We start from the raw sequence: 13,781 nt of genomic DNA, 5'->3' as shown, positions 1-13,781 counted from the left end.
AATAAAAATAAAAAGGACCGAGGATATGGCTCAGTGGTAAATCATCCCTGGGCTCAATCCCCAGTAACAGGGGAAAAAAAAAAAGGAAAAGAACATGAAATGTCCAGAATAGGCAGTCTACAGAGAAAGTAAATTAGTGGTTGTTGAGGCTGGACAGAATAAAAAGTCAGGAATTAGAGGGTTTCTTCCTGAGATTATGAAAATATCCTGATATTGATTGTGGTGATGTTGTACAACTCTGTGAATTTACTAAAAACCACTGACTTCTTTGCTTTGTATCTATAAATGGTATGACATGAGCATTCTATCTCAATATCTAGATTGTCACTAAAAATGGGGTGAAGGGGCAGGTGGTGTGGCTTCTTCCTCTATCTCACTGATGTCTCCTGCCAACACGCACAGGAACAGGCTCGTCACCCTTCAGATGACTACCACCCCAGCTCGGGTCTTGCTTGCAATTTTATGAGACCCTGAGTCAGATCTACCCACCCCCACCTGAGCTCCTCCAAACTCCTGTGACCATAGAAACAAAGAGAATAAATTCTGGTTGCTTTCAGCCATTAAGTTTCAGGGTGACTTGTTATGCAGCAATAGATAACTCATATACAATGTTAGCATATGAAATGCTGACATACCGGCATATATAAAACAAGAGTTTGCATTAGCTTGTATGTTTATGGAGCTTCCTGGAAACAGATAAGTTTGTCTCTAGAAGAAACAATGGGAGATGAGGGTGGGAAGGAGTCATGTAGAACCGTTTATCTTTTTTACTTTTTAGTTTGTTTATCAAGTGTTGTGTTAACTTTTGCAAAAAGTCAGTAAGAGTCTGGAAAACATTAACAATTAGGGCTTGGGTTGTGGCTCAGTGATAGAGTACTTGACTAGCAGGCATGAGGCACTGGGTTCAATCCTCAGCACCACATAAAAATAAATAAAATATAGGTATTGTGTCCATCTACAACTAAAAAAAAAAAAAAAAACTTTAAAAATATTAATAATTAAAAAAAAATACTTCAACTATCTGCTGCCTGTGCCCAAAGTCTAAACTTCTTTCCATGACTTAGAAGCTCTCTGTGATCCAGCTCCTGCCCACCTCCCTGGTCCCAATTTCTACCTTTCCTTTCCCTAATTGCATGTAGCTTCCAAAACTCATGGGCTGCCACCACCTCCAAGTCTTTGATCATACTGAGAAAGGTTTGCCTTTCTCTTTCCACTCATCCTTTAAGATACAGCTCAAATTGGGGTTGGGGGTGTAGCTCAGTGCTTGCCTGGCATGCCTGATGCCCTGGCTTCCAGCCACAGCACAGGGGAGGAAAAAACAAAACAAAACAGGGGGGTGTTCGTCTTAAATGTTGTCGCCCTTTTTGGAAGATTTCCCTGGCTGTCCTTAACTGTTAGAAGTCCCCTTCATGTCCCCAGATTACCCTGTGTAAGATTCAATCATCCTTTGTGTTGCACCACACAGCAACGATCTCTTTTCTTTCTTATCTCTTCCATTAGACTATGAGGCTCCTGAGAGGCTGACTCTTACGCAGGATTCCCAGAACTAGCGCACCTGAGAGGCCTTTGGTAAATGGTTGATGTGAGAAAGAAAGGAATGGAGTGTGGGGCTGGAGCTTGGGCTGGAGCTCAGTGGTAGAGCACTTGCTTTGCACGTGTGAGGCACTGGGTTTGATCCTCAGCATCCCGTAAAAATAAATAAATATATGAAGACATTGTGTCCATCGACAACTAAAAAATATTTTTAAAAAAGAAAGGAATGGAGTAAGGAGAGAGGCAAAAATGAAGAAGGCAGGGAGAGTTGAGGGAGGAAGAAAGGAATGAGGAGGGAAAGAGCAAGAAAAGGAGGGTGGGAGCAAAGAAAGCCCTCGATCTGCTCAGCAAGGTCAGGCACATACTACAAAGCTTTACTGAATGGATAAAATCCCAAACCTAACCTGAAACAAAACCCGAGGACCTGGAGAGGTATGTGGAGGTTTATTTTGGTTATAGTAAAGAGCACACCTGTGATTGCTCATCAAAGCTCAGAGACTGCTTGGGGATTAGGGACACAGGTCTGGAAAGCTGGAAGATGCTCACCTCGGGCTCAGTCCCTGCTCTCACCTCCCTCCTCCAGTCTCCTCAAGCTCCCATTTCATCTCCCGCATCCTTTTATCAACTGATTGATGGATTGGCAGTGCTGGGAATTGAACCCAGGGCCCAGTTCATGCTAGGCAAGCACTCTACCACTGAGCTAAGAGCCACATCTCCAAACCCTCACCTCACACATTCTGGTCTCTGCTGTGATCCCAACATCAGGGCAGCATCTGGCCTATCGTAAGCACTCAATATCAAGCAAAACACGGTCAGAATCATCACCCTTTGATGGACAGGGAAGGGGCCTAGTTTCAAGTCTCACTCCATGACCATGAACTTGTCTCTTCTCTATGGGACTCAGGTCTTTCATCTGTAAAATGAGAGTTGAGCAAGCTGATTGGTAGGACTAACAGTTTAGTTTGCAACTTCTCAAGCCCTTTGATCATCCCAGCAAGGGCAAATTCAGAGCATCAGGGACTCCTCCCAAACTGCTCTTCATAAGAATAACAGCAGCCATTTATTGAGCGCTTATTATAGAGCAGAAATCATACTTAGCATTTTACACCCATCATTTCAGCTATTTCTTTCCATCACCCTTTGAAGGTATAGTAACAATCTCTATTTTACAGACCTAGAAACTGAGATTCAGAGAGGCAAATTGACTGATCCAAAGCCACACAGCTGGGAAGTGGCAGGGTGCAGCTTCTATGTCCTCTGTTTTTAAACAACTACCTGACTCTGCCCTCTCTAGCCCTGACCATACTTCAGCTGGAGTCTCTACCCCATCTGGGAACCTCATCTTTGCCAACCTCACCCAGCCCATCTGCAATGTTTAATACAGAGAACTTACAGCTCTAATATGTAAGCTCTGTATTCCCAGGTTTCCAGTGGCAAGAACAGGGTCTAGATCCATTTAGACTTGCATTGAGTTTCAGCTCCACCTTCTACTTGATGTGTGACCTTGCAGTAAGTCATTTTTTTGTTTGTTTTGTTTTGTTTAAGGACAAGATCTCACTAAGTTGGTGAGGCTGACCTCAAATTTATAATCCTACTTACTCAGCCTCCCAAACTGCTGGGATTACAGACACGCACCACCATGTCCAGCTCAGAGCAAGTCATTTTAACAGATGCAAATCACCGCACTGAATGTGGAAATGTCAGACACAGAGTTGGCTCCTTGTATGTTCTCAGTAAATGGAAACAACCAGGTAAATGAATGGCAGAGATATCCTGAGAATCCCTGAGAAACTGGGTCCGCATTCCATAGCAAGCATTCCAGCAGAAACTTCCTGCCTCTATCTGTACCACTCTTACACTGTTAACCAAAAGCTTGTGCTTCACAGGTGACAGATTTAGACTGAGTCACAATCCTGGGTCCACTACTTTACCACCTGTGTGACCTTGGACAAGTGACTTTTTCTTTTTTGAGGCTCAGTTTTCTCATCTATAAAATATGAATAATGCTACCTGCTCCATAGGATTGTTATGAGGGTGAAATCATATCCATATGAAATGTATAACACATCATCTGACACAGAGTAAAGGATTCATGCACCATTTTTCTTGAGCTAGAGTAGCAGCCACAGTAGCACCCAACTGCCTGATAATTAAAAAGTGCAAATTCCCTAACCCAGCACACAGTGACCCTCATGATTACTTCCTGGCATCTCTTGCTGCTCCCCTATGTGGATGCCACACTCAAGACAAACATGGCTTCCTTAGCTCTGCATCTCCACCATGATCTTGTCTGTTCTGAATGCTGTCCATTACCTCATGCCTGTCAACGCCCTCTCCAGCTCCTGTCTCATTTCCTGACTAAGTTGTAGCTCCCTCTGTTGCTCTGGGTTCCCACAGCACAGCCTGGTATGTGTTAGGGCTCAGACTGCCCAGAGAAGGAGCTTCTGTCTGCAGTTTTCTTACCCATGGTTGCCTCTTACAGTCGTCACACTTGATTTACCTTTGTGGGAACTGACTTTCTCCACCAGCAGTCCTCTTATTTTTCCAGGGATAGGCAAATGCTTAGACCTTAGAAAAAGTCACCATGACAAAAAGGTGGACATTTGGCAAAAGCTGGGCCAACAAGAATTGCCCTGGAACTTTTGCTATAATCATTCTTTTTCCACGGGCATGGCTAAGCTGAAGCAATGTAAATCCAGAGTTGTCAGTATTTGCCACCTTTGAGAGGAAAATGGACTTAAAGTGAGCCAAAATAGAGAAACCAAGAAATGAAATGAGAAAGATTCTTTATGGCATTATTGAGCATCTGGATCCATTCATGCCTGAAGCTCCTATTTTGACTTTTTTGCTTCAATTTGGGTTTTGGTGGGAATTTTTGTTTTGTTTTTATTTGTCTGTTGGTTAGTACTGGGGCACTTTATCACTGAGTACATCCCAAGTCCTTTTTAAATTTTTATTTAAATACATGATCTCACTAAGTTGCCAAGGCTGGCCTTGAACTTGCAATCCTCCTGCCTCAGCTCCTGAGTCACTGGGATTACAGGAGTATGCCACCATTCCTGGAAAGCCAGATATTGTGGATATGTGTGTGTGTGTGTGTGAGGTACTGGGGATTGAACCCAGGTCTTCCTCACGCATGCTAGGCAAGTACTTTATCACTGAGCTACATCTCCAGCCCTTTTTATTTTGAGACAAGTTCTCACTAAGTTGTTCAGGCTGGCCTTGAACTTGTGATCTTCTTGCCTCAGCCCCCTGAGAGTAGCTGGAATTACAGGTATGCACCACCACACTCAGCAAGCCAGATTCTTTTGACTCCCAAAATATGTATGCCAATAAACTCTTCCTCTTCATTTTATTTTAGTTTATTTAGACAGCTTGAGTTGAGTTTGTCAATTGTCATTGCAAGATTACTGACCAATGTGAGGAACCAACTAGACCATAAACTTTCTGAGAGTAGGGATTGCATTTCATAGACTTAAGATCCTAGGGGTCAGGGATAGTGCCTTATGTATTTCAGTATTGCAGCATCTGGCACCGGATGATCACAGAACAGGTGATGGATAAACAAATATCTCTTTGTATTTTCCCAGAGGGCCAATGCTCTGCATTAGAAGATTCTAAAACATGAAATAAAAGTTCACAGGAAGCTGGACATGGCGGCACATGCCTATAATCCCAGTAATTCAGGAGGCTGAGGCAGGAGGCCAGCCTGTGCAATTTAAGAAGACGCTGTCTCAAAATTTAAAAAAAGTAAAAGGGCTGGGGATGTAGCTCAGTGGTAGAACAACCCTGGGTTCAATCGCCAGTACTAAAATAAAAAAAAAAAAAATTCACAGGAGTAAGAATCACATAACAGGCATTCTAATCATTTTTATTAAATATTTTTTTAGTTATTGATGGATCTTTTATTTTTTTATTTACTTATATATGGTACTGAGAATCAAACCCAGTGCCTCACATGTTGGGCAAGTGCTCTGCCACTGAGCCACAAGTCCAGCCCCTGGCATTCTAATTCTCATATGACATAAACAAAGCCCCTTGCTTCTCTGCAGATCCTCTGGAGATGACAGATCTTTCACTTTCTCACTTCAGCAGGATTCCCCTGCTTAAACAGGAGGATCACAAGTTTGAGGCCAGCCTCAGCAACCTAGTGAGACCCTGTCTCCAAATAAAATAAAAAGGGCTGGGGATGTAGATCCAAATGGAATGATCTTGGTGGAAGAGTTGTATAGGAGCTGAAAGAGATACTTTAAATCAACTAATCTAACTGTCCACACGTCCCCCTTGTACAGATGAGAAAACTGAGAGCTAAACTAAAAATATTTAACACTGGGGAGACACAGGCAAGAGCTCCATTCTCATGACTCGTAGCACAGTGCTCTGGCCTCTGTACTGGTTGACACCTGATTAAACAAAATGAATGAGGGCTGGGGATATAGCTCAGTTGGTAGAGTGCTTGCCTTGAAAGCATAAGGCCGTGGGTTCGATCCCCAGCAACACACACAAAAAAAAAAAAAAAAAAGAATGAGTCGCTTACCAAGAGAATTCAGAGGTCTCTGAGCAAAATGGAATAAACTGTTCAACTCGGCTTCTCAACCCTCAGGAATGAAACAGTAACACAAGGAAAAGTGCCCTGGGTCAGGAGTTAAGAACTCCAAGGCCTTAGACCCCATGTACTCCCTTGCTGGCCTTGTAAGACCTTCATTTCTCTACACTCAGTCTCCTCTCTCTCAGGGAGGGGAAAGTAGAATAAAGGGATTGTTAAGATCCCTGAAATTCAATGATTATGTGGGGGTTGTTGAACAGTTCATCAAATCCCCAAGATTAAAACCACATGGATTACAGAGAATTTGAAGGCCAAACAGTCAGCAACCCATCTGCAGATTCCACATTTAGGCTGATGAATGGGGGGTTCCAGCTGAGTATATAGTCTTCCAACTTGCCTTTGGAAGAAGTATAGAATGGAAACACAAAATATCATCTGCATGAGTACCAGTGAGAAATACAGAGAGATACCCATATATCCTACAATTTTCCTCTCTTCAAAGATTTGAAAAGAGCCAAGCACGGTGGTGCACACTTGTAATTCCAACTACCTGAGCGACTGAGGCAAGAGGATCACAAGTTCAAAGCCAGCCTGTCAATTTAGCAAGACTCTGTCTCAAAATAAAAAAGTAAAAAAATATAAAGGACTGGGCTTGTGACTCAATGATAGAGTGCCCCTGGGTCCAATCCCCAGTATCAGGGGAAAAACTCCACATTGAAGATGAGTGGGATAAGATGGATTTGAAGCAAGTCATTAGACTGTCCACACCTGGGCTGGGCGCGATTGCCCATGTCTGTAATCCCAGTGACCCAGGAGCCGAAGCAGGAGGATTACAAGTTTGAGGCCAGCCTCAGCAACTTAGTGAGAGACACCCTACCTCAAAATAAAATAAAAAGGGCTGGGGATGTAGTTCAGTGGTAGAGTACTTGCCTCACATGAGAGAGGCCCTCATTCAATCCCCAGTACTACAAAAAAAAAAAAAAAAAATTCTACATCTGAATATATACTACCTTCTTCAAATCAGTCCTCTCAGGAGATTGGACAGTTCTTCCAAAGGGGCAGTAATTCCTCCCAACATGTTAAGTCCTCTAGAGTAAGGAAACCAGCTCTATGACCTTGTCCTCATATCTTGACTTTCATCCCAAGTGACAATGCTTAGTTTGATCACCCATCATATTCCGAACACCTGACCCTGAGTGACTTCCAGTCATTTCCAAAAATCACATTCCTCCTTTAAAAGATGGAGGTTCCCCCTCAAAGGAGATGTTCAAGAGAATACACCCCATGCTACAAAGCCAACTTCCTACAAATGCTTTGAGGATCACCAGCAAGCAGTCTCTTTTGCAGGGTTGAACACTTGTTGAATGTTTTGAGGTACTTATTGTAAAAAACTCTCTGATTCATGATTATCACATTTTCTCATCTCTTTCTCATCCCTGGAGGGCTCCAACTTTATCCTAACCTTCACCAGTCCTCCTCCCCCATCTGGTCCTCCCCTGGGGCTACTTTCTCCCACCCAACTCTCTTCCCTGTCTGCAATTAGGCAAATGCCCAAGTTGCTGAATCTTCAAAATCTGCCTTGAATCGAAAGGTGGGTGGGGACAGGAGACTCTAATGGATCCTGGAAAACTGTCTCAGCATTTCTCATTCCCAAAAGTCCCTTCGCTAATACTTAGGGCAAGATGACTGTCTTAGCCAAACATGTCAGAGTGTCCCAGGGACTCATTTCCATCTGGAATGCCACCAGAACACTTCTGCATGGGGCTGTGGGGGTTTTAAAGAATGGAGACCTTCCCTCTAGAGACCCTTGTTGTTAGATGCTATGAATTATCCAGTATCCAGGACTGGACAGACACCACAGAAAGCCTCCCCCACCCCTTGATACAGAACTTTCAAGTTTACCAGATACTCTCTGATTTGTCCTCTGTAATCCTCTCCACTGTTTACAGATGAGGAAACCAGGACTCAGAGAAACAAAGTGAAACACTCAAGTTAATGTCAGCGAGTTAAAGGTCGAAGCTGGATCTCTTGATTCTGTGTCTCATGCTTTTTTCAACATAATGGAAATCGAATACACCTAGAGGAAGCCCTGATTCAGAAAAATATCTCCACAAAGACAGCTAACAGAGACTCAGGCCCTAACGTAATGCTAACCCATCAATAAATGCAGTGTGCACATATCCACACATGTAGACCCAAACACCCAATTCTAACGCTCTCCCCCTTTCCTTAAGGTGTCTCTCATTGAATCTCCTCCCCAGTAGCTGCTGAAGGTGGGCCAAGGATGTATCTCAGCACAGAGGAGCAGAATCCCTCTCTGACTCTTCCAAGAAGGAGACCCCATCCTTGACGCCTGCTCTGGGGGGTTCCAACCCCGCCCCTCCCCTACCTGCCAAGAGCTGCATCCAGGCGCAGATCTTGTAGACCGTGGCTGTGTTGCAGAAGAAGAAAAGCGCAAAGCAGGTGATGCAGCCCAGGATCAGCACCATGGAGAGCAGCACGAAGAAGGCGGCCGCCTTGAAGGCGCCGGACGGGATGGTGCTGAAGTCGGTGAAGGAGCCCCGGCAGGTGAGCTCACGGCCCGCCAGCCCGCTGCCTACACAGTAGTGGAAGAGGCCGAAGTAGCCAGGCTTGGGGGTGCTCACGCTGTCGCCCACCCAGTAGGGCTGGATGAAGACCACCACGTTGATGATGGCGAAGCAGATGGTGAAGATGGCCCACAGCACGCCGATGGCCCGCGAGTTCCGCATGTAGTGCTCGTGGTAGAGCTTGGAGGCCTCCTGCGAGGGCAGCATGGTGCCCGGGGGCGGGGCCGGCGGCGGCGGCAGGCGGGGGCCGCCGGCCCGGGACAGACCGCTGGGCTGCCGGCGGGAGCTGGGGACGCACGCGAGAAGCGGCCCTGAGTCAAGGAACTCGCGAGGGCGGGGCCTGGGGCGGAGCTGGGGGGCTCGGGAGCTGGTATGGGGGAGCTAGAAGGGGGTCATGAGAGTGTTGGGGCGGCGTCTGGGGAAACTGGCAAGGATCTCCTATTTGGGGGCTTAGGAAGCGGTCATGTGAAAGTTGGGGGGGGGGGCTGGGACGAGAGTATGGGAGTTGGAAGAAGGGGGAGGCTAGAAAGTGGTCATGGGAGAGTTGGGAGGGGATTTTGGGACTGGTATTGGGGGTAAGGTGAACCGTGGGGAGATGGACTGGAGGCCGGAGACCAAAATTAGAGGATGAACTGGAGGTCCGTATATTGAGAGCTCGGAGGGAATCTGAGGGCTGCTATTAGAGGTAAGAGGTCGGTGTTGGGTGCTAGAAAGGGGCTATGGAAAGGATAGGCGCTTTTATCACGGGGAAGAAAAGGATGTACGGGGTTGGTAGTGGGGGATCAGGAAACTGATACTGGCGCCGGGGCAGGAAATGGGGGCTGGTAAGAGGTCTAAGAGGGGGAAGTGGCGGAATTAGGATGAGGCTAGAGTGGTGTCGGGGCTGAGACCGCAGGATCTGGGCATGGGGCGGGGGGTAGAGGATGCTCCTCAGAAGCCAGGGCTGGATGTTGGCTGGGGGAGCCTAGGATTGGCGGGCCGGGACTGGAAAGAGGGGCTTTCCAGGCTACAGGGACCAGGGACCCGGGCCAGCAGGCATACTGGGACGCGAAGGGCAGGCGGTGGGCAGGGGCTGTCCCCAGGACGCTGGGAAGCAGCAGGGCCCGGGCAGGGCCAGGATTGGGGGGGGGGGGTTGCCCCGCGCCCAGGCCGGGTGCGCGCAGAGGCTGCGGCCGCAGGGAATGGATGCGGGGAGACCAACCTGGGCCCGGTCCGGGGCAGCAGGTCCGGGACTGGCACGGCCTAGGCACCGGGGCTCGTCGCTCCAAGCAGCGGCTGCCTGGGCCCAGGCGGCGGCCTCTGCGCGGCCTCCATCTTGCTCGGGTTTTCCCCGGGGCGCGCTCCCGCGCCAAGGCGCGCGCCCTCGTGCACCGGCTCGGCGCGGTAGATGCGCACTCCCGCGCGGGCGTGCGAAACCAAGCAGGGCGGAACGGGGGATGGGGCCCTCTTGGTTCTGGCAGCCAGAGGGAGGCGCAGGCACTGTCCCTGGGGTCTCTCGGCCAAAGCATCAAGCCCTTTCTGTAACAGGGCCCTTGATTCAGGGACTCTCTTCTTCCAGTCTGAGTTGTAGGTCTGTGTGTCCCCACAAAGCCCATGGGAATGCGGAAGGGGCCTAACGGGATTTTTTTTGATAGGGTTTAAACTGAATCCCTGGCTTCCAAATTACTTTCTCTACAATCTATTGCAGTGCCTGAAGTCACACCAGTACGCTCCAGTCCTTTGGGTCTTGGAGGCGTTGAAGGTTCCCAGAGTCTCCTAGGAAACTGCCAACACCCCTGGGAGAGGGAACCCCCTAAACTGTTAGCAACCCACGCCTGTGGTGGGGATTCCTTGGCCGCCAAAGCAAGGAGCTGGGCCTGGGGAAATGGACCCAGGGCAAATAACCAAGGGACAGGAAAGAAAGGGACTGAAAAATTATTAGTTACTCTCTCGCTCTCCCCAGCATCCAGCCCAGTGCCTGGCATGAAAAGAACTCACCACAAAGATCTGTCAAAGAACAAAGTAGCAAAGTTAAGTCTCCTGGTTCGGCCTGAGAACACCTCAGGGGAACTAGGAGGAGCCAGTTTGAATCATTTCTTTTCCTGTTGGAATACAACCTTTGGTATAGGATCTGTCAAGGTGATCTGGGTTGGAACCCACACAGCCCAGATAATAAGTAGCTAACACTTGTTATCTCTGAGACCTTTCACTTATGCTCTCTGATCCTCTGTTCCCCATCTTTAAAGTGAACAGATTAAACACCCTTTTCAAGGGGTGTGTGTGTGTGTGTGTGTGTGTGTAAATTAATTCATGTTAGTGAGTCCCAAACACTGGACCCCACACAGGGATTGGTCTGTCTGTTGAAGTTTACATCTATCTAAAAAAGAAAATTCATGTTAAATTACCAAATGTCTTTTTTCCCAGTGAGAGGGGAATTGATTATGTACTTCTTTCTTAGTGTAAAAATTCAGTGGTGATAGCCAGACTTGTTGCCACATACCTGAAATTCCAGTGACTCAGGAGGATGCAGTAGGATCACAAGTTCAAGTCCAGCTTCAGCAACTCGTCAGACCCTGTCTCAACTTAAAAAAATAAAAAGGACTGGGGATGTAGCTCAGAGGTAGAGTGTCCCTAGAGTCAATCCCCAGTACCAGAAAAGGAAGACAGGAAGAAAGAAAAAGAAAAAAATGAAAGAATGAAAGAAAAAACTATGGTAGCAATAGTTAATGGGAGTTTGTTTTTCATTTAACAACTTTATTTGGCAAAATAAGAAGTAAGCAGACTTATTTCAATTCCAAGTTTCAAAAAAATTAAGTTCATGAAATCCCATAATCTCAGACTCATCTGAATTCATCTTACATAAGGTCTGAATGCAGGATTCTCAATAAATTTGGTTTCCCTTCTGTTGGTTCATTGGAGAGGACAATCTTGCTGCTTCCTGTGAGCCTTGCAATCCCAGAATCATGAGCAGGAAGAGCTGGGGAAACAGTCTTGTTCTAAACTTTATGCCACCTTACAAGTGAGAATTTGACTAATCCAGAGAGGAGAAGTAGCCTGTCAGACTGACCTACCTAATTCATTAATTTATTCATCCATCCAATAAATATGTGAGTTCCCTTTGATGTTCTGGACACAGGCACCATGCACTGGGGAGAAAGTAGTGGGTAAAATAGACATGTGGAGCTCACAGCTTCAAGAGGGAGATGGAAGGTGCTGAGAGGAGGGACAGGAAGTAGTCATCCTCAAATAGCATCTCCACATCTTCTATTATGTATGCTCCTGGTTTATACACCTCTCTCAAAATACCAAGTTACCCTTTACTTTTAGTCCTTACTATGCCATGAATTATTGCTTTTTCCAGCCTCCTGAGCCAAGCTAGGTAGTCCTGGAAAAAAAACACACAAGAAAATCAACAGTGAATTCTTGCTGAGATGGTCCCCCATTTTCTCTCTGCAGAGAAAAGGCCCTCTGATGATCCACCCATAACACTTCTGATAACAGTGCTTTTCCTTTGAAGAACCTCCTTTCCTGCCAGGTGAAGGGACATGGACCTGTAATCCCGGTCACTTGGGAGGCTGAGACAGGAGGATTTCAAGTTTGAGGTCAGTCTCAGCAATTTACCAAGACTCTGTCTTAAATGTTTTTAAAAAGAGGAGGGAGGGGTCTGTGAGCATACCTCATTGGTGAAGCACCCCTGGATTCAATCCCCAGTAGCGAAAATTTAAAAAATGAAGGGGATGTAGCTCAGCGAAAATTAAAAAAAAGAAGGGGATGTAGCTCAGCCCTGGATTCCACTTCCAGCACCAAAAAAAAAAAAAAAAAAAAAAGAATTTTTCTTTCCTCCTCAGTCAGTTCCTGGTTTTGATGGTACACACCACACACACACACACACACACACACACACACACATACACACATAAACACACCATACTCCTTTCCAGAGGGAGCAAATGATCAAGCCTGGGCAATGAGAATACTAAATTGTTCTGGATACAATGATTGGTTCTAGATTTGGTCCTCAACTCAGGCCACATAGTTGAGAGTTCTAGCCAGGTCATTTGTTGAAATTCACAGGAAAGAGGTGCTCTCTTTGTGGTGGGTTTGTTGTAAGCTGCAGCTATTGGGGGCCACCTTTGAAACCCCATGCAGACAGCTTGTCTAAGAATAAGGTCTACACAGAAGGAAGCTAAGAAGCTGGGTGTGGTGGTACATAGCTGTAATCCCGATGACTCAGGTGGTTGATGCAAGAGGATCACAAGTTTGAGGTCAGCCTGGACAACTTAGTCAGACCCTGTCCCAAAATAGAAAAAGAAAGGACTGGGAATGTAGCTCAGCGTTCAATACCCCTAGGTTCAATTCCCAGTACCAAAATAACAAATAAATAACATAAATAAACGAAACTAAGAAATCGGGTTTGAACACTTAGATCTGTCCAGTCATACTTCTGGATTGTTCTTTTGAGATGAGCCAATAAACTCAGTTTTATTTAAACTGCTTCAAGTTAGATTTTTGTTTTGTTTCCTTTTTAATTTTTTTTTTCGTAGATGGTCACAGTACCTTTATTTTATTTATTTATGTGGTGCTGAGGATCGAACCCAGTGCCAGGCAAGCACTTTACCATCGAGCCAAAACCCCAGCCCTTGTTTTGTTTTCTGTACTGAGAATTGAACGCAGGGGCACTCAACCACTGAGGTATATCCTTTTTATTTTTTATTTTGAGACCAGGTCTAGTTAAATTGCTCAGGCTGGCCCTTAATTTCCAATCCTTCTGTTTCAAGTCTCCTGAATTCTTGGGACTATGGGCACGTGCCACCATGCTTTGTGAGTTAATTTATGTTGTTGTTCTTCTAATCAAAATAGACCTAAATCACTTACCTGTATTCCTCCAAAAGTGAGAACTTGCGTATCATATTATTTATATTATAGAAGAATGTCTGAATGGATGCACTACTCCTCATGTATAAGAACCAGAAGACCAGAACTGGAGATCTGCCTCTGGCCTGTATTAACCATGTGGCCCAAGACACTGCTGCTGCCTTTTGGAGCCTTGTTTTCTTCCTTTGGAAAATGCAAAAAGTGAAAACACACGTCCTTCTCACAGATGCTGTGAGGACTGAAAGAGATGATGGATAGAA

General features: G+C 46.0%; 1 protein-coding gene and 1 long non-coding RNA gene across 2 annotated transcripts in view; one reads left to right on the top strand and one right to left on the bottom strand.

The window, feature by feature from the left end:
* Window positions 1-10,000, bottom strand: part of Lhfpl4 (LHFPL tetraspan subfamily member 4) — a 26,816-nt gene extending 16,816 nt beyond the window's left edge. Inside the window, exons 1-2 of the mRNA XM_047534821.1 lie at window positions 9,869-10,000; window positions 8,469-8,953 (exon numbers count right to left, since the gene is read on the bottom strand). Coding sequence (XP_047390777.1) covers window positions 8,469-8,874 — 406 coding nt within the window. The 5' untranslated portion in view covers window positions 8,875-8,953; window positions 9,869-10,000. The remainder of the gene's footprint in view (window positions 1-8,468; window positions 8,954-9,868) is intronic.
* LOC124971082 (uncharacterized) lies at window positions 9,242-13,781 on the top strand. The gene is made up of 3 exons (XR_007106280.1): window positions 9,242-9,352; window positions 12,103-12,248; window positions 13,573-13,781. It is a non-coding gene; the product is annotated as an uncharacterized LOC124971082 (long non-coding RNA).

This window comes from Sciurus carolinensis, chromosome 19, assembly GCF_902686445.1.
Source record: "Sciurus carolinensis chromosome 19, mSciCar1.2, whole genome shotgun sequence".
NCBI classification, from domain to species: Eukaryota; Metazoa; Chordata; class Mammalia; order Rodentia; family Sciuridae; genus Sciurus; species Sciurus carolinensis.
The sequence above is the reverse complement of the archived record's forward strand: the minus strand, read 5'-3'. Positions and strand labels throughout refer to the sequence as shown.